At 43.4% G+C, this 24948-nt stretch overlaps 2 protein-coding genes across 2 annotated transcripts; both read right to left on the bottom strand.

Moving 5' to 3' along the window:
• Positions 1-2331: 2331 nt before the first annotated feature.
• On the bottom strand, positions 2332-7244 carry LOC119299963 (probable 1-acylglycerol-3-phosphate O-acyltransferase). The gene is made up of 8 exons (XM_037577066.1): positions 7036-7244; positions 5950-6186; positions 5348-5394; positions 4926-5044; positions 4703-4863; positions 2753-2862; positions 2563-2662; positions 2332-2347 (listed from the first exon to the last, which is right to left on the bottom strand). Exons 1-8 carry the CDS (start codon positions 7161-7163, stop codon positions 2332-2334), a joined length of 918 nt encoding a protein of 305 aa, XP_037432963.1. The 5' UTR covers positions 7164-7244.
• A 769-nt stretch (positions 7245-8013) lies between these two features.
• LOC119302727 (microtubule-associated protein futsch-like) lies at positions 8014-24942 on the bottom strand. Its single transcript, XM_037579773.1, has 21 exons — positions 21314-24942; positions 20995-21201; positions 19898-20854; positions 19672-19785; positions 18999-19559; positions 17924-18886; positions 17698-17811; positions 17026-17586; positions 15963-16913; positions 15737-15850; positions 15065-15625; positions 14724-14954; positions 14420-14599; positions 13119-13736; positions 12547-12975; positions 12171-12371; positions 11218-11892; positions 10879-11076; positions 9918-10625; positions 9520-9723; positions 8014-9271 (listed from the first exon to the last, which is right to left on the bottom strand). Exons 1-21 carry the CDS (start codon positions 24303-24305, stop codon positions 8337-8339), a joined length of 12474 nt encoding a protein of 4157 aa, XP_037435670.1. The 5' UTR covers positions 24306-24942; the 3' UTR covers positions 8014-8336.
• Between the last annotated feature and the right edge of the window lie 6 nt (positions 24943-24948).

Raw genomic sequence — 24948 nt, 5'->3', positions numbered from 1 at the left:
GATGGTGGCAATGGCGCGTGTCAATGGCGCGTGTGAAGACGATTTTCAAACGCCTTTGGATCGGGTCAAGAATTTGGGGGATGTGGATGGCAAAAACACTACCTGACTGGAAGTTTGTCCCATTGTTCCACCCTAATTTGGAAAGTAGCGCAAATTTATGAGAAGTGGTTTTGTTTGGTTGAACACGTGAATTTCATAAAGTTGTCCCAATCTTCGACAAATAGCACTATCTTTTTGAAAATATGATGCGACTAGTCTGTGAGAAGAGTAACATGGGTTGTGGATGTGGAGGAGTGAGGGAGGGGGTCTCATACCATCATTCATTGCCGATTCTTATTTAAGGCTACCACTTTTATATATCGACTATTTTAGCAAAAAAGACATGTGAAAGACACTATTATTTTTAGCTAAAGCTATAAAGATAATGAGACACTTTTGTGTCTTATTAAGGTGGAATACTAATTCAGTGGGAGGTGACACTTCCATTGATAACAAGGCTCCTGCGGTGGCTTCGTCAATCTACCTGCCAACTCAGTCTCTCAAAGATGCTCATATGATAGGGTATGTGTGCATGCATTTATCGGGGTGAGAGTATGTGCAAACTTCCATATCAATGATGTTGCAAAGGTCCTCACAAATCGATGAAAAGCCCTAATCCACCTATCGGTCCATGTAAACCAGAGTTGCTTCCTCTCACGGACATGTATAAAGAACTTGATGACTGCAACGGGTCACAAATCAAACAAACATGCTTGGAAAATGATAGACTCCATCAACTAACTGTTGGAACATCGAGACCAACTAGAGAGCTTACATGTATAACATTATGTTTTCACTACTGGTTACCCAAGCACGTACGATATGAATGAGACATATTCACGCAATTCATACATACATAAACAAATCATGTGACAGTGGTGCTAATATTGATACTATCAATGTATCGGTATTGCTTCATGTTCATATTATCATATACCACCATGAGACCGCGTGTGATGGCACTCTATGCATATATCAAGCCATAAGGATGAGAGAAGTCGTCCCCTACATCTTCAGATAAGAAATTTCGGCATGCGTACAAGACCGCCGAGTTGAACCCCGATGGGTTTTCTATGAACTCGAGATGACCTCCCTGCATTGTAGCTAAAGCGTTAGTAAACAATACCAATATAGTAGATCTTAATCTTAGTTTATATATTGACATAGAGGAAAACAAACCGACATGTGGGACTCTGATGATTTCACAAGGAACTGGCATATCCTTGCGTGCTTGTTGTGCCCCTTGGTAATTCATCCAATCATCCTGGCCATATATGAAAGTAGTCGGCACTTTCCAATCGGATGCGCTGTTGCGTGTTATAGGATAGTGAGAAAACATCACAAAATATATTCATGAACTATGAATTACTCCTAGTATTGTTTTGGTAAGTTATTGCATTAACAAGATCACAAGCTCGTGAGTATTAAAAATATGTATGTACATTGATAGTATGATTAATAACTTATACACTAATACTCTCTTAAAGTGTGAATGGAAGACTGTCACAATCATATGCATATTAGGATGATCTCTACCATGAAATATTGTACTCCCTCCATTCCTAAATATAAGACCTTTTAGTGATTCCACTATGGACTACATGCAAGCAAAATGAGTGAATTTACAGTCTAAAATATGTCTATATACATCCGCGTGTTATTCATAGTGGAATCTCTTTAAGGTCTTATATTTAGGAACATAGGGAGTATCACCTAAAGTGACTTCTTGGCAGGGTAATTTTTGTCAAGACGGCTGAGAAATATAATGCAATGGAGTAAAAATAAAGAATAGTTAAATTGCATCATTATGTACTAAATCCTTAGCAAGCATGCATCATGTGAAGAATATTTTGAACCTTTGAAACCATAATCTAGTAAAAGAATCAATCTGGGATAGTGGGATCAACGACATTATGAAATGTATATCAGAATCAATAAGAGAATTACAATCAAAGTTCAACTTTTCATTTTAGACTAGCTATGATGGAATTAGAATATGTTTATGGTAACCATAGGCAGTATATCTAAAATTAACATGGATTTTAAGAGAAAGGGGAATTATCGACTAGTAGGAAAGAACATGAGAAACATATAATATCCAGTCTACATGAGATTTAGAAGTTGATAATAAATGAAAAGGAATTTCCTTAGCTAGTTGAGCCCAAACAACCATTTTCACCATTCTAAAGCAAAATATTTTTCCAATGGGGTGCTAACTAGTTGCAGCTATTTAAGTATTTTTCATTCTCTATCATGTAGAAAAGTAATGAATTGTAGTGTCCTTCACCAGTACTAAGAACTGACAGCTCTAAGTAAAAAAATAAAGAAAGGTCTTATCTTAGAATTTAATGATTAATGAGAATAAAAATATGTTATCTTAAACCTCTTAATTGTTGATGAGAATCCAAAGAATATGTTATCTTAAACTTAATGAGAATCATATTTAATGTGCATGTTGTTAAGACATAAGAAGGATAAACAGGAAAGTTCGTGCAAACTAAGAACATAAACAGATGAGCTAACCTTTGCAAAAGAGGTTTTCTTGCAAATGCCCCCAAAGAAAAAGTATAATTTAAGCACAACTCTCCACTGGCTTTGGCAACTAAAGTGTGGTAAATATAATCTTCATACATGTGAAAGAAAGAGTAAGGTTCAGCCGCAAGCATCATTTAGATAATGTAGTTGTTTATTTAATGTAGTAAAGAATGTTCACCTGTCAGCAAGATAGATTCATGTTTTGTTAGTAATTCACCATTTGAATATGATCCAAACCTAGTTGTGGTATATCTTCGAACAAAATATGGGCCCCAAGGACCCAATCCTCTGCTTAACAAAAACAAATGGGACATTAGGACAAATACACTCTTGCCCTTGGTTAGTTTTCACCCGTGGGTTTTGCCTAATTTTCAGCTCTCCTCATTTTTACCCCTAAACATTTTGTGTCACCCAAATGCTCTTCTATCACTCTACCATTTGGTCAAAGGCCTTTGATCCTTCTCCTGGATAACCAAAATATTTTTGCTAGCGGCTAGATGGGCTATATGCCCCTTACAGGTGGGACCCATCAAGAAAAAGCAAAAAAAAGATTATATATCTTCAAGCCAAGTCACCTCATGTGGGACCAAAAAATATAATAAAAAAGTAACACCCTCCCCATACCTCTCTCTCTATATCTAGCAAACAATAGAAGCAGAGGATGCAGTCGTAGTGAAGATACACGAGATGGAGACACATGGCACTGATTGGTTGGGTAGTGCGTTCAACTCTCAGGGACCAACCGAGGCGGTACGGGGAACTAGGGTCACTAGAAACAAGGACGCCAACAAGCAGTAGCTGCGACTACGGGCGAAGCACGACATGAGTAATCTAGAAGGCACATGGGAGCATGGGAGAAGAGGGAAAAGGATTGTGCGCCCAATATGAGTACACCGCAGAGGTAGGGGTCAATTGTGGGGCACTGAAGCGATGTTTTCATTGACGGCGGCAACGGCAGAGCATGATCTCGTTGCAAGATGGTCTGGGAAGGAGATCCAAGTGGACAATGTTAGAATCTCGGACATGACCTGGGGGAGGTGGGGTGCTGTCAAGGACGAATGGGGCTCAACAACAAAGGAGATCAGGGAGCACTAGAGCGTCGTCGAAGGTAAGGAAGACAATGGACATGCCATCGATTACTGAACCCCCTTAGTTCCTTCTACCAGGGTCCATTACGGGATATGGAGAACCTCCTGGACAAGGTTTCTCGGTACGAGATGACAGTTTACCGCGGACCGACCTCGACATGAACTAGGCGTCAGCTGTGTACAAAGCTCGAGAGGGTGCGCTCAAAGGAAGTGGAGGGTGTGGCAAGGCAAGTCGGATGGCGCAAAAAGGAGGAGACAAGGTGGTCAACAGAGGCAGCAGTTCTTGGCACAATGACCAACTTCGATTAGGTAGAGGACGGTTTCATCATCTTTGGGGCTCGAATCTCTACGCAAAGGGAAGGAATGGAACCATCCAGTCTTGGGGATCATGTTGGTAGAGGATAAATACGATGTGAAGTCAAAAATGGTGGTGAAAGGATCCGGTGCCCGGCGACGCTATGGGCGCACACTGGTGCTTCGGCTTGAGGTTGAAGGAGGTCGGGCCCAGTGGGCTGGGCTAGGCTAGGCTAGAACGGGTGAGAGAAGAGGTTGCACCTCGAGTGGGATACTCTGCTATGTTGTAGTTGGACTAGTTCAGGATTTTTTTCCTTGGTGGGTCCCATGTGTAAGGGAGATGGGCCATTTGCCAGCTACTTGGGGTATTCCCGTCAAATAACAACCAATGACCTTTAACCACATAGAATCTTGACGGAAGGGCATTCGAGTGACCTGAAATGCAATTTTATGGTCAAAACTAAGGAGATCCAATAATTAGGGGCAAAGTCCACATGTGAGAACTACTACGAGAAGAATGTATTTGTCCCTTACAAGAATAGTTATCTTCGCGATAAAATTCACATCAGAAGTGCTATTGCTTCCGCATTAGATCGGTCTCTCTACTTAAATATGAACATTGTACTCATATGCTTAGCTAGATGGATAAATCAAGCCCATTGAACATTTTCACCATGGGAGGTGGATTACTCCATTTTTCTAACAGTACCTACATTATTCAAATTTAAGATCGAAACTAGGCTTACCTCAAAATTTTCGAAGGAGTAAAATTGGACTCCCAAAGATGGTTCACTAGCATGCCTTTCCATGTTCCTCTAAACTTGGCTAATCGCTCAGCGCTATCATCTGCTTCTGGTGAAAAGCCAGCGGGACCAACCAAAATCAAGTGTTGCACGTGCTCAGGGTGCTGAAATAAGACATGGGTTTTAGTACAATCATAGGCATCGGTGGGGTAGCTTCACGTGTTACCTGTAAGGCATACTTAGCAGCAACATATCCTCCCAAAGAATGTCCAAGCAATATAAAATTGTTGAGGTTCTTTGCTTTGCGCCATTCTTCAAAAGAATCTAGGAACCAAGCATCCGTTTCTATTTGCATAGTTGACCGAAAGAAGGAAGGGGAGCAAATTAATCATTGTTTATAAAATGAATGTAGCAAGATCTAAACACAAAGCAAAGTAAATCTACGTGGGGTCGTCACAGAAGTTGCTTACAAAATCACCTAGAACTCAAATAAAGGGGAGCATTTTGAGATGTTTTTCCATAAAATTACATTCCATAGTATGCTAAACAACAGAAATAACATCTACAACTGAGGGTCACAACTAGCATAATGAAACATCTTACAACTTCTCAAAAAGTCGCACAACAAATAAAGTATTTGTATCTAACCTTCGGTACTTTTACAGATGAAGTCAGGTCTGCTTGATCCACCCCAACTGCAAAAGGAAAGCAAAATTCAACACTACGCAGTGTGGGGTAACAGAAAAAACAATATAAAGCGTTGTTATCATGCATAATAGTTGGCAAACACTTCATGTGTCATCAGGCTAATTTTGAAATTCTTTATTTTAGATGAGGTGGGTTTTTCCAATGAATGTCATATAGGGCATATTCTCTATTCTAGGTTCATAGATCACATGAAAGAGGAAAACATTAAAACTAGGGGAAAAGGTAAAGAGGCAACTGCTTCTTTCTCCTAATTAACACCATGATATCATTCAAATTTTGATATAAATCCACATTAATGTATCCTTATTTGCATATAAATAACTAAAGCAAGCAACATCAACACCAATAGTTGTCAGCAATCAAAATAGTATCTGTGACATGGCAACAAGCAAGAGTCATAACCTAGTATGGGTAGGTAAAATACAATGTGTGCAAGTATTGTGATGCACAAAATTATTCAAATCAATTTCCCTCTTCTACAGGTACCAAGGAAAATTGTCACAATTAGTCAAGTCCTTTTAAACATTCTTAGAGCTACTTACCCAAGCTGATCAATGGCAATGACCCGGAAATGGCTTGCGAGGGCATCGTAGTTTCGAAAGAAGAGCCCATGTGAAGCACCATAACCATGGACCATGACAAGGGTGGGAGCATTCTCCTTGTTGCTACCAAATGTCACCGTGTTGATGAACCTTGGCTCTTCACTTGATCTAAACCATCTTGCTTTTGACCCGGTTGGAGCAAAGCCAATGTTAACTTTCTCTTGGACATACCCAGTTCTGTAAAAGAAAATAAGTTACATAATAAACGGAAAGGTCTTAAACAAAGCAATTAATATATACTACATGAATGCTATTTTTTAGCTGACGGATCTCAATTCGCTTCTATTCTATTTTTCTGTCTGTCCGATCTCCCTTGTGATTCTTGCTGAAATTTTCAGTGGACTGAATTTGTTCTGCCTTTAGTCCAATTCTAAATTTCTAAATTGGTCTCCCTTTTTTTCACAAGAGTTATACGCAAGTTGACTAAGACTTGATTATGTCTCAGTCGATGCTATATTCCTTTGATCTTGCATGAAGATCCGTACATTTTTTTTTAGTTTTTTTTTCTTTTTCTTATGTACTACATCACGTGACTGAGTATACTTAACCAGAATAATTTTCCGGGCAACTTATGTGTAGCCAGTCTTTTTCCTATTGGGAGGGTTATGTTTATGTTTGGGACTTCCTTTTCTAACTATTTTCTGAATTTGTGCAATTTTTGCGTACTATTCATTCCTGTCATCCTAGAATTTCTATCGTCAGTTATACTATTGGGCGAGCTCTCATGCATTTTTATATGAAGGAGCAGACGAGCAAACGTACGGAGTTGCCTTACATTTGTGCATTTGTGAACGGGGACTAATATTTTGAACTACGCCCTCCGTTCCTAAATATAAGTCTTTGTAGAGATTTCATTCTAGACTATATACGAATCCTCTACACTCGAAAATACATCTACATACATTCTTATGTGATTCATAATAAAAACTCTACAAAACTATCCCGCAAAAAAAATAAAAAACTCTACAAAAGAACGAAGGGAGTAATTAAGATGGACTATTAAGCGGAGGGGGTTTTGGTACAAACTTGACTAGGGAGAGGAGGCGCTTCTCGGCGGCGACGATGCGGTCGGCGGAGGTGGGGATCCAGCGCAGCGCGGACGGCCACCTGCAAGAACCCGCCACGGCCGTGGGCGCATCCTCCGCGTTCGCCATCCCGATCCTGCCTACCACCAAAGCTTGTCTGGCTCGGAGACGGAATGGAAGGCTGCGTCGACTTGGTGGTGTTGGTGTTGGTGTTGGTGTTGGTGTTGGTAGGCTGGTTCCGGTCGAGCTTTTATAGGGGCCGAACGCAGCGCACGTTGCCTGTGCTGTGCTGTGCTGTGCTTGCGTCGTTGATTGCGTTGCCTGCGTTTGCCTGGACTGCGGTGCAAGTAATGAGCGACGAAGAGTAGCAGCGCGACCGTTGACCGTCAACCTCTCCTGTTGAATCAAAGGCTATACGGAGAAAATTCACCCACAACTGCTCTTGCCCTTGCCATCTTCGTCACGGAAGTGACGGTCGAAGATGTAATATGGGTCGAGCCGGATCTGCTCACTCCCAGAGTTGTCCGATGCGATCAATCTTTTCTTTAGTTGTTTGTTCCCTGAATCTTCATATCAACCTCGGAGCTGTTACACTCTAGCGCCTCCACCTAATTTTTCCTGCAGTGTCAGTACCAACAACGCTCGAATACTGTCTAAATATACAAATCATGATGCTGAAAAAATAAAACTGCAACCTGTCAGAAATTTCTTCGATGAAAAAGTCGAACGCATCAAGCAAACCAAGTTCATATGCTCAATCAAGACACACTACACACGCATCAAATTCATGATACAGCAGGAACTATAAAATCGGCCTTCACATCCAGCCTCGTATGTGAATTCGATAAGAGAACCCAATAACAATTAATCATACGAGGAGAACTGGGTTTGACCAAGGATCATTGCTTACATTAACATCCATATATACTTAAAAACCAGCAACTGCAGAGAACCATCTTGAGTAGGTAACTGGGATTGGTTACAGTGGAAGAAGTTGGTTGCAAAGAACAACGCTGCCGGTCGCAGTCCCATAATTTCAAAAATCAGACAGAATACAGTCACTTTCACGAGCAAACAAGCTGCCAGTTTTCAACAGAAAGAGCAGGAAGAAAAAAATACTACTACATGACAATGGCCCCATTCGAGGATGACAAGAGGACGGGCCTTATTATCTGAACAAAACAGAGACAGAAGAAAACAAGACAGAAAGGTGAGTGAGTTTCCAAACAGACTTCTCCTTGATATTTATTCAGCGGTGCACTCCAGCAAAACGTGTAGGTTGAGGAGCCATGCCGCTGTGATTCATGACGATGGATTATTATCGTCCGTGTCGGCGGATTTGGTGTCATCAGTTGCCCCGTCCAATTTGCTGGAGTTTGTGCCTCTGTTCCGGGTAGCAGAGGGGGTTTGGTCTTCCAGTTTGGCGGAGGTCTCTGACTGAGATTGATTGGTGCGACCCTTCTTGCTTGGTGGGAGATCGCTTTCTTCAGGCTGCCCGGTTTCAGAGGCTGGCGACATGATTTCACCACCTCGAGTTTTGCCTTCGGGCTGTGCTTGTTGCCTGGGTTCTTCAGGAGTTCTCGAGCTGCTCTCAGGTTTATTGTCTGCCTGGATGATACTTGGAGCATCTTTAGTTGGTTCATAGCTATTGTTTGTGTCATTTCTCTGCCGCTGAACCCTCCCGACATTTTCTCCCTGTTGTTGTTCCGAAGCAGCCCTTTGAGATGCTCCATTTGTGTCTTCGGGATAGTCAGTTGAAGTGTCTTGTGGCTCAGGTTCTTCAATTTGCTTTCTGTTGTCCTGTCTTGGTTGAAAAACATCTTGGTCAGCCTCTTGTTGGTTTCTGAATCCCTCAGCTGCCTGAATGTTTTCCTTCATAGGTGACGGTTGGTTGAGAGGTGATGGTTGTATATCTCCAGATGTTGTTAAGATGTTTGGGCTTGCGGTTTCACTGGCTTCTATGCTGTCATCTCTAGATGATCTAGTGCTGGATTGCTGCTGCTGCTTCGGTTTTTCTTCAGGTGATGTCCTTTCGAGGTTCTTTTGAGGAAATGGTGATACTGAATCATCAGAGGGTGCTCCTTTAACTGCACTACTTTCAGATTGACTATCTGCTTGGCTGGGTGACAGACTAACATTTGATTTTGTGTTGGCCTGGTCACCTTTGATCATAGTGGGCTTCCCATCGCCTGACAAATCAAAGGAACCTTCAACTGGAGGCTGAACTGTATCTGTACCTGATTTAGAGGCAAGAAATTTCATGACCGTTAGTTGTGCAAGTACAGACTTTTGTCCTAACATTACGCGCGAACTATGAAGGTAGAATTGCATTCTATATGGTTTATTTCCAAACTGGCATAGGTTCAGTGATCAGGGATTAATTCGTTTGGAGTCTGAACTACTGAGTTCCCACATTGTCCCTTGGTGTTGTTCAGACTAATTTCTCAAGGTTGTGAACTAAAACAAGTCTGTATGCTGTTCTTACCTGTCAAAGGAAGAATTGGTTTCTCTGACTTAGAGAGATAAGCATCAGGGCTAGATTCTTGTATTTTCTCTGAAGGAGGCATAGCATCTGAACTTGTGGTCTCTCTCAAGCCTGCTGGTGATACATCAGTTTGATCGGTGTTAGCAATATCTCTCCTTGATTCAACAGGAGGAGGCAACTGAGGAGACCGAATTGAATCTTTATCTGCAAAGTACAGCAATGAGTGGTGTTGGTTAATTAAAGGTGTGCAGAAGTTGTCAGATCTGGTTCTCAAAAAAAAATGTTGTCAGATCTAAGATGGTCCAGTAAAAGGTGCATACATTATCCATACAAAAAAGACTGATTATCTAGTGTGGTAAATTTATGTTTAGCAGTGGCTGCTGCACATGTTGTGGTACCTTGCGGAGTATCTGGAGTTGGTGCTGGGCTAGTCAAAGGTGTCACAAGTTCTTGATCAGTGGAGGGTAGTCTTGGTGACTTGATCTTTTCCGAGAAAACAGCAGGTGCGTTCTGAGTTTCTGCAGGAGGCTGTGCCTGTGAATTACGTAAAGAACTTGTGGCTGGCCCATCACCACTTGTACGATTAGCATCACCACTGGTTGGTGCTGAATCAGGATTGATTTCTTCATGCTGGTCAGATCCAGTGTCTTGTGCCTCAGTTTCTTCAGTTTGCCTTTTGTTGTCCTGTGTTGATTGAAACACAGGGTCAGCCTGTTGTTGTTTTCTGGATCTTTCAGCTGCCTGATTGTTTTGCTTGAGTGGAGATGGTTGTATATCTCCGGATGTTGTCAAGATATTTGGGCTTGCGATTCCACTGGATTCTGTGCTATCATCTTTAGTTAATCTAGTGCTGGACTGGTCAGTTTGCTGCTGCTGGTTCGATTTTTCTTCAGGTGATCTTTTTTCAAGGTGTTTTTCAGGAAATGGTGATACTAACTCATCTGAGAGTGGTCTTTCAACTGAACTTTCAGACTGACCAACTGGCTTGCTGGCCGAGAGACTGACACTTGATATTGTATTCACCTGGTCACCTTTGATCATGGTAGGTTTCCCATTGCTCGGCAAATCAAAGGCAGCTACTTCTGGAGGCTGAACTGGGTCTGTACCTGTAATACGAGGACAAAACCGTTAGTTGCGGAAGTACAAAATTTTGTGGTATCATTATCTCTATTAAGGCAAAATAGTGTTGTGTATGGTTTATGCTACAGGTTCAATGAGGGATCACTCGTTAGGAGTAAAGCGAGTTTCCACATTTTCCTTAGTGTTGTTCAGCATGATCTTGCAAAAGTTTTCAGCTGTAACTTTATGGGCTAAAACAAAAATCTCTTACTGAATAAGTCTAGGGCATTACAGTTTTACCTTTCATGGGAAGTTCTTTTTCTGACTTGGTGAGATAATCATCAGGCCTAGATTCTTGTATTTGCTCTGAAGGTGTAGCATCTGAACTCGCGGGGCCTCGCAGGCCTGCTTCTGATATATTGGTTTTATCAGCATTAGCAGCATTTTTCCTTGATACAACAGAAGGAGTAAACTGTGAAGCATGATTTGAATATTGATCTGCAGTACATTGATTATCAGTGTTAACAGTGAAACAGTAATTTATTTATGTTGCGCAAAAATAGCCGTAATAGACGCATACAGAAAATACCAGTTATCTGGTGGAGTAAATTTATGTGTTTAGCAGTGGCTGCTTGGTACCTTGCGGAGAATCTGGAGCTGGTGTTGGGTTAGTCATAGTCAGAGGTGTCCTGACTTCTTGATCAGTGGAGAGTGGTCTTGGTGACTCCTTTTCCGAGTAAGCAGCAGGTACACGTAAAGAACTTGTGGTTGGCACGTCACCGCTTGTACGATGAGCATCACCACTGGTTGGGGCTGAATCAGGCCTAATCACTTCAGGCTTGTCAAATGCAGTGTCTCGGGCCTTAGTTTCTTGAATTTGTGTTCTGTTATCCTGTATTGATTGAAAGACAGCTTGGCCAGACTGTTGTTGGTTTCTGGATCCTTCAACTGCCTGCATTCTTTCCTTGAGTGGTGAAGGTTGTATATCTCTAGACGTTGTTGAGGTGTTAGGGTTTCTAGTTCCACTGGCTTCGATGTTGTTATCTTCAGATGATCTAGTGGTGGACTGATCTGTTTGCTGCTGGTGGTTCCATTTTTCTTCAGGTGATGTTTTTTCGAGGTTCTTCTGAGGAAATGATGATACTAACTCTGCAGCGAGTGGTCCTTTAACTGCACCATTTTTAGATTGACCAACTTCTTCGCTGGCTGAGGGACTGCCATCTGATATTGTGCTGGCCTGATCACCTTTGATCATAGTGGGCTTCTCACCGCTCGATAAATCAAAGGAAGCATCATGTGGAGGCCGAACTGGATCTGTGCATATGATTTGAGAACAATGTTTCATTACCGTTAGTTGTGTAAGTACACACGTTTGTCCTGACATTAAAAATGAAGGAACAAATGCATTTTACATGGTTTATGCCTGAATTGTTACAGGTTCAATGAGCAGGGATCACTCATTAATAGTCTAGCAAGTTTCTACATTGTCCTTAGTGTTGTTCAGCATGATCTCATAAGAGATTTTATATTCAACATCATGGGCTAAAACAAAATTCTGTATACTGAATAAGTCTAGGGCATTACTGTTTTACCTTTCATAGGAAGTGGTTTCTCTGACTTGGTGAGATAAGAATCGGGGCTAGATTCTTGTATTTCCTCTGAAGGAAGTTTAGCATCTGAACTCGGGGGCTCTCGCAGGCCTGCTTGTGATACATTGGTTTGATCAGCATTAGCAACATCTTTCCTTGATACAACAGAGGGAGAAAACTGTGAAGAATGATTCGAATCTTGATCTGCAGCAGTACATCAATGATCAGTGTTAACAGTGTAAAGATGATTAATTTCTATAGCACAAAAAGTGCCTGATGTAAAATTGACGAGTAAAAGGTGCACCAAAAGAACAGATTATTCAGTGGAGTAAATTTAATAATTTGTGTTTAGCAATGGTTGCTTCATGCAGTGCGGTACCTTGTGGAGCATCTGGAGCTGGTGCTGGACTAGCCGTAGGTTCTTGATCAGTGGAGAGTGGTCTTGGTGACTTGGTCTTTTCCAAGAAACCAGCAGGTACATTCTGAATTCCTGCAGGAGGCCGTGCTTGTGAATCACGTACAGAGCTTGTGGCAGGTTCATCGCCACTAGTACGATGAACATCGTCATCAATTGGTGCTGAATCAGGCCTAATGTCTGACTTTTGTGCTTGGCTAGATGGAAGTGACATCTTTTCATCAACAGCACCACGCAGATCAGGAATTCTTTGTTTGTCTGGAGTAGGAGTTATTCCTCGTTGACCACTTATAGGCCGTGCCTCGTTAGTTTGATCGGATGCAGCAACAATACCATCTTCTTCTGTTGGCTCAACAAAGGAAGGCCTTTGTGCAGAACGAGCTATATCTTGAGCTGAAATGCATGGAACAGCCGTATTACTGTCAGAACAGGTATTTAATCAACTTTTAAAGGAATCATGTTAAACACAATCAAATATAGCTTTGCTAGAATTACTATTGTTTGTCCACACTCATCAGAGTAAAGAACTTGATTACCTGACAAAGGGGAGTTTTGCCCATCATCAGTTATTTCATCAGATACTTTACCAAATTGAGTGTCTGATGCTGATGCTGGCACCACTTTAGGTGACATGACATCTTGATCACCAGAGGGTAGTTTGAAGGACTTAGGGGCATCTTGGTTAGATTTAGAGTAGACTGGAGTCTCAAAAGGTGGTGGTTTCTTAGTTGCTGCAGGTAGCTGCGCCTGTGCCTCTTGATCGCGTCTAAGTCTTGTAGTTGACTGTTCATCACTGCTAGGACCAACATCAACACTCGATGGTAGAATTTGTGCTTGACTAGAAGGTGGAACTGTTTTTTTGGCAACATCAACACTCAATGGTAGCACATCACGTTTTGCATCTGGACTTTGTACTTGACTAGAAGAGGGAGCTGTCTTTCTGTCAACGAGGGTGCCATGCACATCAGGAGGTGGTCCTTCACGTGGCTCAGAAGCACGTTGATATTCTTCTTCCGTCGAAACATTATCAAGTGCTGGTTCTGAAATGCCTGGTACATGCTTAACGTCTTGCTGAGCGATGACTGGTCGAGACACTTTGCTTTCAGCTTCAGCAACAGTAATTTTTTCATTTCTTTCAACAACAGAAAGTGGTTCTGCAAAACAGAAAGAAGAACTGAGTACTGCCGAGAAATGGCATAATTGTGGTGAGACTGCTAGTCTTGTGGAAAGCTCTTGTTCGATAGTAGGTGTGCTGGAAGGTACACTATTTCTCCAGGCTAAAGAAAGGATAATTGCCTGATGGAGCTATGCTTTGATCAGCGGGGGTTACTACTTCACTAGTTGCTTGTGACGCCTTGGATTGATTAGGTGCAGCAACAGTGGACTGTTCTTTTTGTGGCTCACTAGAGGAAGACTTCTGTGTAGAGTTAGCTGAATCTTGATCTGAAATTCCGAATGAAATTCCGAAAGGCAGTTTTTTTTGTCAAGGCTGTAGGTTTTTTATGAAGCTTTATTATGTTAATCAGCTACAAATTTGCTAAAAGGTGCACTGTTTCGCACAGTAAGACCATTACTACTTGATTGGGTAAAGATCTTGTGGAAGGCTCATCGCCACGGTTTTGGGTGGGATCAAGTTTTGAGTCTGAACTTTGTGCTTGGCTAGATGGAGGTCTCATAGTCTTTTCACCTATGACACTACGTGAATAAGGGACTGGGCCTTCAGGTAGCTCAAAATCAGGTTCGGTGCGGTAAACTTGTCCTTCGCCTGGAATTGATTCAACAATATGGTGATCATCAGGAGCAACTTCCTGAAATTTCACTGAAGTATTGTGGGTACCTGAGGATGGATATTCTGATGTTCCTGGTGCAGGCGCTTGTTGACCAATAGTAGGTTGTGAGTCCTTTGTCTGGTCAGGTGTGGCAGAGGAAAGTGGTTTTGCAGAACTTGGATAATTAAGCTCTTTATCCATAGGCTCAGAAGAGGATCTTGATTGTGTAGAACGAGCTGAATCCCGATCTGAAACGCAAGTGGCAGCATTAGTAGTAGCAAGAAAATTTTACAAGGGTAACTTTGTATTTTCAGTAAGTTTTTCTGCATGTAATCATCTATAGGCCTGCATAGTCACACTGAGATAACTAACCTGAGGGTCCGGATTTCTGTTCTGGAAGGGCTACTTCATCAGATCTACCACTCTGAATATCAGCACGTTTATCTCCCGTGGGCTCGTAATCAAAGGTTGGAGTGCCTCTCATACCTTCTGTGTCTTTACCGACAATTGTTGGCAATGTCGGTTCAGCTGCAGCAACGATAGTCTCTTCTTTCTTGGTCTCAGCTGGGGAAGGTTGTTTTTTAGACTGAATTGAATCTTGATCTAAAATGCAAGAAGATGTTAGTAAGTAGCAGGGTATTTAGTTTTGACAAATGTAGCTTGAGGATGCTAGAAGGTGTGCTGTTTTCCAACTTGAAAGAGAATATAGTTACCTGATAGGGCAGATTTCTTTACAGCAGGAAATACTTCACTACCACTGATGGGACGAACATAACTATCAACTGGTGTTGAATCAGGCATATATTCTAAAACTGGTGCTTGCCTAGATGGATATTTAGTTATGTCCTTGGCATCTGCAGCACCATAAGCATCAGGAGATGATCCTTCATGTGGTTCAGTAGAGGATCCAGCATAGGAACCTTGTCTTTCACTTGAGACAGATGGCACTGTTAACTCATCAGTGCGATAATTGTCAGGCATAGTTTCCTGGACTTTTGCTGAAGCAATTTGGGTATTTGAGGCTGGGGAGTCCTTTGTGCCTGGTGCAGGTGCCCTGTCTTTTTTACTAGGGAATGCTTGTGGTGCATGGGAAACTTGTTCATGACTTGGAAAAGGTGGTATTGATGAATCATCGGTGGGAACATTATCAAGGGTGACTTGCTGGATTTTCCTAGTATCATGATGGGCATCTGAGGATGGAACTTGTTTTGTGATTGGCGCAGATGGTCTCGCTTCTTGACGAAAAATTGTCTGTGGTTTCTCAGGTTTTTTATCTGAAATTCATGAAGCAAACAATTAGCTTTGACGATCTTTCATGTTTCTAATCCTCCCTTGGTCTATTAGAAGGTTCATATTTTATCCAATGCTTGAGAGTAATGAGTCACCTGATGGAGCAAAATTCTGTTCAGAAAGTTGAGCCTTCGAACTTGGCGCTGGTCCAGCTGTAGGTGTCATGCTTTCAGTTGAAGTTGGTTGTGCGGCACGAGCTAATTTTTTATCTGAAATTCATGAAGCAAACAATTAGCTTTAACGATATTTTCATGTTCCTAACCCTCCCTCGCTGACCTAGAAGGTTCACATTTTAGTCAATACTTAAAAGAAACTGGTCACCTGATGGAGCAAATTTCTCTTCAGCAAGCTGGGCCTTAAAAGTTGGAGCTGCTGCCTTGCCTTCAGTTGAAGTTGGTTTGGCAACATTGGTTTTGTCCAAGGTGTCACTAGGTACATCTTGGGTTGATACCGAGTCACGTGGAGCATCAAAAGGTGATTGTGCTTGAGTTGATTCAGGTGGTTGTGCCCCTTGATCATGCAGAGTTGGTGCTTGCATTTGTACCGGTTCTCCATCTCTCTCAGCTCTGTCAGCTGCTGAGAATGATGATGGAGCGCTCAGAACATCGGGTGTTCGTGCTCCTGGTCGTGCAGGTGGTGCCATTCTTTGCTCTTTTTCTACCATCTCACTGGCACCCCGAGCACTGGGTATTGTTTGTTCACTCATTGGTGTTGGCTTTTGATCAATGGTAGACCCACCCAGCACATCATCACCAGAATTGGGAGTTATACCTTGTAACGGCACAGATGTGCGCTGCCATTGACCAATGGTGGAAGGTTCGCTGGACATATCTCCATCTGGAGCTGCTTCCTCCTGTGAATGTTCAGTGGCACGTTGGACTTGGGAAGTTGGTTCTTGGCCCAATAGAGTTGGTGCTCCTTTTTGCTCATCAACAGTGTCTCGATTAAAAGGCTCTTCGGTAGGATGATCGTCCCTGGGTGGAGCTGGAGGAGTACTTGATTTCTCTTTAGGATCCTGTTGACGCTTTGGTCTAGAATCATCTGCTCTGCCACCAGTTGGGAGGGTTTGAGGTTGCTCATGGCTGTCTTGGGCAACCAGATGGTCTTCCTGATAAGCAGAAGGTGTTCTCTCCGCCATGATAGGGCGCCGAGAAACTTGTGTGTCTTCACTGACGGTTGTTGGCAATGTCGGTCCAGCTGCAGCAAAGATAGTCTCTTCTTTCCTAGTCTCAGCTGGAGAAGGTTGTTGGGCAGACTGAATTGAATCTTGATCTAAAATGCAAGAAGCGATGTCAGAAAGTAGCAGGATATTTAGTTTTGAGAAAGGTAGCTTGAGGATGCTAGAATGTGTAATGTTTTCCAACTTGAAAGGGAATCTGGTTACCTGATGGGGCAGATTTCTTTACAGCAGGAAATACTTCGCTACCACTGATGGGACGAACATAACTATCAGCTGGTGTTGAATCAGGCCTATATTCTAAAACTGGTGCTTGCCTAGATGGATATTTAGTTATGTCCTTGTCATCTGCAGCACCATAAGCATCAGGAGATGATCCTTCATGTGGTTCAGTAGAGGATCCAGCATAGGAACCTTGTCTTTCACTTGAGACAGATGGCACTGTTAACTCATCAGTGCGATAATTGTCAGGCATAGTTTCCTGGACTTTTGCTGAAGCAATTTGGGTATTTGAGGCTGGGGAGTCCTTTGTGCCTGGTGCAGGTGCCCTGTCTTTTTTACTAGGGAATGCTTGTGGTGCATGGGAAACTTGTTCATGACTTGGAAAAGGTGGTATTGATGAATCATCAGTGGGAACATTATCAAGGGTGACTTGCTGGATTTTCCTAGTACCATGATGGGCATCTGAGGATGGAACTTGTTTTGTGATTGGCGCAGATGGTCTCGCTTCTTGACGAAAAATTGTCTGTGGTTTCTCAGGTTTTTTATCTGAAATTCATGAAGCAAACAATTAGCTTTGACGATCTTTCATGTTTCTAATCTTCCCTTGGTCTATTAGAAGGTTCATATTTTATCCAATGCTTGAGAGTAACGAGTCACCTGATGGAGCAAAATTCTGCTCAGAAAGTTGAGCCTTCAAACTTGGCGCTGGTCCAGCTGTATGTGGCATGCTTTCAGTTGAAGTTGGTCGTGCGGCACGAGCTAATTTTTTATCTGAAATTCATGAAGCAAACAATTAGCTTTAACAATATTTTCATGTTCCTAACCCTCCCTTGCTGACCTAGAAGGTTCACATTTTAGTCAATACTTAAGAGAAACTGGTCACCTGATGGAGCAAATTTCTCTTCAGCAAGCTGGGCCTTCGAAGTTGGCGTAGGTGCCTTGCCTTCAGTTGAAGTTGGTTTTGCAACATTGGTTTTGTCCAAGGCATCACTAGGTACATCTTGGGTTGATACCGAGTCACGTGGAGCATCAAAAGGTGATTGTGCTTGAGTTGATTCAGGTGGTTGTGCCCCTTGATCATGCAGAGTTGGTGCTTGCATTTGTACTGGTTCTCCATCTCTCTCAGCTCTGTCAGCTGCTGAGAATGATGATGGAGCGTTCAGAACATCGGGTGTTCGTGCTCCTGGTCGTGCAGGTGGTGCCATTCTTTGCTCTTTTTCTACCATCTCACTGGCACCCCGAGCACTGGGTATTGATTGTTCACTCATTGGTGTTGGCTTTTGATCAATGGTAGACCTACCCAGCACATCATCACCAGAATTGGGAGTTATAGCTTGTAACGGCACAGATGTGCGCTGCCATTGACCAATGGTGGAAGGTTTGCTGGACATATCTCCATCGGGAGCTGCTTCCTCCTGTGAAAGTTCAGTGGCACGTTGGACTTGGGAAGTTGGTTCTTGGCCCAATAGAGGTGGTGCTCCTTTTTGCTCATCAACAGTGTCTCCATTAAAAGGCTCTTCAGTAGGATGATCGTCACGAACTCTTGCTCTGGGTGGAGCTGGAGGAGTACTTGATTTCTCTTTAGGATCCTGTTGACGCTTTGGTGTAGAATCATCTGCTCTGCCACCAGTTGGGAGGGTTTGAGGTTGCTCATGGCTGTCTTGGGCAACCAGGTGGTCCTCCTGATATGCAGAAGGTGTTCTCTCCGCCTTGATAGGGCGCCGAGAAACTTGTGTGTCTTTACTGACGGTTGTTGGCAATGTCGGTTCAGCTGCAGCAAAGATAGTCTCTTCTTTCCTAGTCTCAGCTGGAGAAGGTTGTTGGGCAGACTGAATTGAATCTTTATCTAAAATGCAAGAAGCGATGTCAGAAAGTAGCAGAATATTTAGTTTTGAGAAAGGTAGCTTGAGGATGCTAGAATGTGTAATGTTTTCCAACTTGAAAGGGAATCTGGTTACCTGATGGGGCAGATTTCTTTACAGCAGGAAATACTTCGCTACCACTGATGGGACGAACATAACTATCAGCTGGTGTTGAATCAGGCCTATATTCTAAAACTGGTGCTTGCCTAGATGGATATTTAGTTATGTCCTTGTCATCTGTGGCACCATAAGCATCAGGAAATGATCCTTCATGTGGTTCAGTAGAAGATCCAGCATAGGAACCTTGCTTTTCACTTGAGACAGATGGCACTGTTAACTCATCAATGCCATAATTGTCAGGCATAGTTTCCTGGACTTTTGCTGAAGCAATTTGGGTATTTGAGGCTGGAGAGTCCTTTGTGCCTGGTGCAGGTGCCCTGTCTTTTTTACTAGGGAATGCTTGTGGTGCATGGGAAACTTGTTCATGACTTGGAAAAGGTGGTATTGATGAATCATCAGTGGGAACATTATCAAGGGTGGCTTGCTGGATTTTCCTAGTATCATGATGGGCATCTGAGGATGGAACTTGTTTTGTGATTGGCGCAGATGGACTCGCTTCTTGACGAAAAATTGTTTGTGGTTTCTCAGGTTTGTTATCTGAAATTCATGAAGCAAACAATTAGCTTTGACAATCTTTCATGTTTCTAATCCCCCTTGGTCTGTTAGAAGGTTTATATATTTTAGCCAATGCTTGAGAGTAACTAGTCACCTGATGGAGCAAATTTCTGCTCAGGAAGTTGGGCCTTCGAAGTTGGCGCTGGTCCAGCTGTAGGTGTCATGCCTTCAGTTGAAGTTGGTCGTGCAGCACGACCTAATTTTTTATCTGAAATTCATGAAGCAAAGAATTAGCTTTGACGGTATTTTCATGTTCCTAATCCTCCCTCGTTGACCTAGAAGGTTCACATTTTAGTTAATACTTAAGAGAAACTGGTCACCTGATGGAGCAAATTTCTCTTCAGCAAGCTGGGCCTTAAAAGTTGGAGCTGCTGCCTTGCCTTCAGTTGAAATTGGTTTGGCAACATTGGTTTTGTCCAAGGCGTCACTAGGTACATCTTGGGTTGATACCGAGTCACGTGGAGCATCAAAAGGTGATTGTGCTTGAGTTGATTCAGGTGGTTGTGCCCCTTGATCATGCAGAGTTGGTGCTTGCATTTGTACTGGTTCTGCATCTCTCTCAGCTGTGTTAGCTGCTGAGAATGATGACGGAGCGCTGAGAGCATCAGGTGTTCGTGCTCCTGGTCGTGCAGTTGGTGCCATTTTTTGCTCTTTTTCTACCACCTCACTGGCACCCCGAGCACCAGGTATTGATTGTTGACTCATTGGTGTTGGCTTCTGATCAATGGTAGACCCACCCAGCACATCATCACCAGAATTGGGAGTTCCTTGTATCGGCACAGATGTGCGCCGCCATTGATCAATGGTGGATGGTTTGCTAGACATATCTCCATCAGGAGCTGCTTCCTGCGACAGTTCAGTGGCACGTTGGACTTGGGAAGTTGGTTCTTGGCCCAATAGAGGTGGTGCTCTTTTTCGGTCATCAACAATGTCCCCTTTAAATGGCTCTTCAGTAGGATGACCGTCACTAACTCTTACTCTGGATGGAGCTGGAGTAGTACTTGGTTTCTCTTCAGGATCTTGTTGACGCTTTGGTGTAGAGCCATCTGCTTTGCCAACAGTTGGGAGGGTTTGCGGTTGCTCATGGCTGTCTTGGGCAACCAGATGGTCCTCCTGATAAACAGAAGGTGTTCTCTCCGCCTTGATAGGGCGTCCAGAAACTTGTGTGTCTTTACCGACGGTTGTTGGCAATGTCGGTCCAGCTGCAGCAACGATAGTCTCTTCTTTGCTAGTCTCAGATGAGGAAGATTGTTGTGCAGACTGAATTGAATCTTGATCTAAAATGCAAGAAGAGATGTCAGTAAGTAGCAGGATGTTTAGTTTTACCGTTAAAAAAAAGGATATTTAGTTTTGAGAAAGGCAGCTTTAGGATGCTAGAAGGTGTACTGTTTTTCAACTTGAAAGAGAATCTAGTTACCTGGCATTGGTGAATCATCAGGGGGAAATTTAGCAAGGGTGACATGCTGGATTTTCCTGTCATGGTGGGCATCTGAGGATGGAACTTGTTTTGTGATTGCTGCAGATGGTCTCGCTTCTTGACGAAAAATTGTTTGTGGTTTCTCAGGAGCAGAAAAACTAGTATCTTCTTTACTTGATTCAGGCGCAGCAGGGGCTAATTTTTTATCTGAAATTCATGAAGCGGGCAATTAGCTTTTACAACATTTTCATGTTCCTAATCCTCCCTTGGTCAATTATAAGGTTTATATTTTAATCAATACTTAAGAGTAACTAGTCACCTGATGGAGCAAATTTCTGTTCAGCAAGTTGGACCTTCGAAGTTGGCGCTGCAGCTGTAGGTGTCATGCCTTCAGTTGAAGTTGGTTTGGCAGATTTGGTTTTGTCCAAGGTGTCACGAGGTACATCTGGGGTTGATACAGAGTCATGTGGAGCATCAAAAGGGGTTTGTGCTTGAGTTGATTCAGGTGGTTGTGCCCCTTCAGCACGTGAAAATCTTCCGACACGTGCATCACCACTGGTAGGTTGAGAGTTTACGGGGGTTGCTGTTGAACCAGGCCAAGTGTCTGAACCTTGTGCTTCACTGGCAGGCAATGCTGTCTTGTTGTCAACAGCAGCATCATGAGTTGATGGACTGGCATTCCGATCATCTTCACTGGTCATGGCTAAATCATGCTTAGCTTTCAAGGCATTCCATCTTTGGGCATCAGATTTGTTTGCAAACTCTTGATCACTAGTGTCACGAGCATCAGGAGTTGCTCTTCTGGTAGGCACTGAAGTAGGCCGAGCATGTTGAGTAGGTGCTTGCATTTGTACCGGCTCTCTATCTCTTTCAGCCGTGTCAGCTCTTGAGAATGATGATGGAGCACGGTGAACATCGGGCGTTTGTGCTCCTGTTCGTGCAGGTGGTACCATTCTTTGCTCTTTTTTGACCATCTCATTGGCACGCCGAGCACTGGGTATTGATTGCTCACTCATTGGTGTTGGCTTTTGATCAATGGTAGATCCACCCAGCACATCATCACCTTGTAATGGCACAGATGTGCGCCGCCATTGATCAATGGTGGACAGTTCACCATCAGGAGCTGCTTCCTGTGACAGTTCTGTGGCACGTTGGACTTGGGAAATTGGTTCTTGGCCCAATTGAGGTGGTGCTCCTTTTCGGTCACCAACAATGTCTCCTTTAAATGGATCTTCAGTAGGATGATCGTCACGAACTCTTGCTCTGGGTGGAGCTGGAGGAGTACTTGATTTCTCTTCAGAAATAGATGGAACCACGGGATCTTGTTGATGCTTTAGTGTAGAGCCATCTGCTCTCCCACCAGTTGGGAGGGTTTGAGGTTGCTTATGGCTATCTTGGCCAACGAGATGGTCCTCCTCATAAACAGAACGTGGTCTCTCCACCTTGATAGGGCTCCGAGAATCTGCAGGTTGTGCTTTGGATGGTGTGGGTGAGGTGGATGTAGAGTGGGGAGTCCTTCTTTCTCCATATGTGTCATGAGCATCTCTGGACACCATTTTCTTTGGTGCAGAAACAGTTTCCATACCTTCTCTGTCTTTATCCTGGACATCTTCTTCCTCTTCTGCTTGCTGTGACAGAGGACGTGCAGTTTCTCTACCTTCTCTGTATTTATCCTGGGCATCTTCTTCCTCTTCTGCTAGCTGTGACAGAGGACGTGCAGTTCGTGGGGTGTAAGTATGTCTTTCTCTGACAGATGGTGCAGAATCAGCAACCTTTTTTTCTTCAGTGTGTTCATCTCCAATCTGCCTTGGCCCAAAATCAGTGTCTGCAGCTTGCCTAGTGCTATCTTCAACATAAGGACGAGTCTTGTCAAATGCTGAAGTTGCACGAGGATCTTCAGTTGCTTCTTTCTTCCATGATGGAGCGTCAGCTCTCTGAGAATACAAAGGTTGCCCTCGTGATGGAGTATCAGCTGCTTCTTTCTTCCATGATGGAGCATCAGCTCTTTGAGAATCCAAAGGTTGCCCTCGTGGTGGTGCAGAATCAGAAATTTTTGTTTCTTCAAAGGTAACTGTTGATTTCTTGGCCACATCTTTGGCATCAGGGTATCTCTTTTGCAATGGTGTGGAATCAGCAACCTTTGGCTCTCTAAAGACATCCCTAGCATCTTGAGCTGCTATATGTGTTGGTATAGAAACAGGGGCTCTAGGTTGTTTGCTGGTTTCTTCAGCTCTTGGATATCTTGCTGGGGATGATTGACTCACTCTAAGAGCGTCTTCAGCTGCTGCTTCCTTTGATGGAGGAGCTGCAGCCGGCCAGGCATCTGGAGATGGTCTTCTAAACAATGCAGAGTTACGAGTCTCTGCTTCTTCAGAGGTGTCTTCCACAGGTTGAGCTCGGGATGATGCAGATTCCACGAACTTTGTTTCTTCCAATGTTTCCTCTTCAGTGCTGCCTTGGGCATCATGAGGCACTGTCGACCTTGATGCAGGACTTCTCCTAGCTTGCGTTATCTCTTGAGCAGCTGGGTATGGAGTGGTTGCACGTCGAGGGCCTTCAAATACTGCTTGTTTGGGCGGATGAACAGCATCCTGTGGTGTGGTTGTTCGCCTTGGTGCAGATGCAGTTTCTCTGGCTTCCTGGTTGGTATCATGATCATCATCATATAATGGGGCAGCTTGAGTTTTATCTTGTGCATGCTTTGGGAAAGAAGCATCTTTTCTGAGAGCAGCAGGGACAATTCTTGCTTCCGCAGTATCCTTGGGTGCATAAGGGGGCCTTACAGCACCTCCCTGATCAGATGATGCTCTGTCCTCAGCAATTCCTTGAACATCAGCAGCTTGTCGCCAAAGCATAGAAGAAACATCTCTTTTCTTATCAGTGTGGGGTGTTCGAGCTGTCCTTTCTGGTCCTTGCACCAGTTGTCCATCCATGCCTGCTGGTTCTTGTGCAAGAGGCCAAGTGTTTGCTTGTTCTGCATCTTGTGGTGAGATATGTTGGACATCTTTGCTAGGTTTTGCTTGTTGAGTAGGAGGCATCAAATCATCAGCTTCTCCCTTTAGCTTACTCAAACCAGTTGTAGCAGCATGCCACTGCTCAGACTGCAGTTTCTGATGAGCATGCTTAGCTTGTTTGGCCGTATCTTCATCATCAGTATATCTTTTCTTGGATGGTGAAGCAGTAGTTTCAGGATCTTCAGTTGGCCGTTGCTTTTGTGGAGGAGCATCAGCTTGCCAATGATCTGATGTTTGTGCTTCAAATGCTGCAGAATCAGTCATCTTCGTTTCTTCAAAGGCATCTTGAGACATCATCCGCTTTGGAGCAGCAACGCCTCTATCTCGCTTCTCATTATATGGATCATCTGTATCTCCTGTTTGCAATGGTGTAATTGCACCATAACCATCTTCATCCAAAAATTGGTTAGGTGGACGAACATCAGCCAGATGAGAATCCAATGGATGTGCTTTGGATGATGATTCCACAGTCTCTTCTTCAGTGCTGCCTTGGGCATCATGAGGCACTATTAGCCTTGATGCAGGACTTTTCTTACCCTGCTGGAAGACCTCTTGAGCAGCTAGGTATGGTGTGGTTGCACGTCGAGAGCCTTCAGATGCTGCTTGCTTGGGTGGAGGAACAGCATCATGTGGAGCATTGACAGGATGTGGTCTAGATGATGAAGAGTGGTAAGTTCCTATTCCTTCAGAGGTATCATATGGATCTTGAGCCCTTGTTCGCCTTGGTGCAGATGCAGTTTCTCTGGCTTCCTGGCCGGTATCATCATCATCATATAATGGAATAGCTTGAGTATCATCTTGTACACGCTTCGGGAGAGGAGCATCTTTTCTGCGGTCAGCAGGGAACCTTCTTGCTTCTACAACATCCTTTCGTGCATAAGGGCCTTCAGATGTTGCTCGCTTGGGCGGAGGAACAGCATCATGTGGAGCATTGACAGGT

This window comes from Triticum dicoccoides, chromosome 5A (genome assembly GCF_002162155.2).
Source record: "Triticum dicoccoides isolate Atlit2015 ecotype Zavitan chromosome 5A, WEW_v2.0, whole genome shotgun sequence".
Classification (NCBI taxonomy): Eukaryota; Viridiplantae; Streptophyta; class Magnoliopsida; order Poales; family Poaceae; genus Triticum; species Triticum dicoccoides.
Note: the sequence above shows the minus strand (reverse complement) of the source record. Positions and strands in the feature narration are given on the sequence as shown.

Bases quoted from the DNA above. Each gene is read 5' to 3' on its own strand.
- LOC119299963 (XM_037577066.1), bottom strand. From the start codon at position 7,163: ATGGCGAACGCGGAGGATGCGCCCACGGCCGTGGCGGGTTCTTGCAGG. The intron at 6,187-7,035 runs GTTTGTACCAAA...TTTCTTTTACAG, and splicing joins CGCCTCCTCTCCCTAGTCAA to AACTGGGTATGTCCAAGAGA. The intron at 4,864-4,925 runs GTAACACGTGAA...GTCTTATTTCAG, and splicing joins CTGCTAAGTATGCCTTACAG to CACCCTGAGCACGTGCAACA.
- LOC119302727 (XM_037579773.1), bottom strand. From the start codon at position 24,305: ATGATGTCTCAAGATGCCTTTGAAGAAACGAAGATGACTGATTCTGCA. The intron at 17,587-17,697 runs GTGACTCGTTAC...CATGAATTTCAG, and splicing joins GCAGAATTTTGCTCCATCAG to ATAAAAAACCTGAGAAACCA. The intron at 15,626-15,736 runs GTGACTCATTAC...CATGAATTTCAG, and splicing joins ACAGAATTTTGCTCCATCAG to ATAAAAAACCTGAGAAACCA.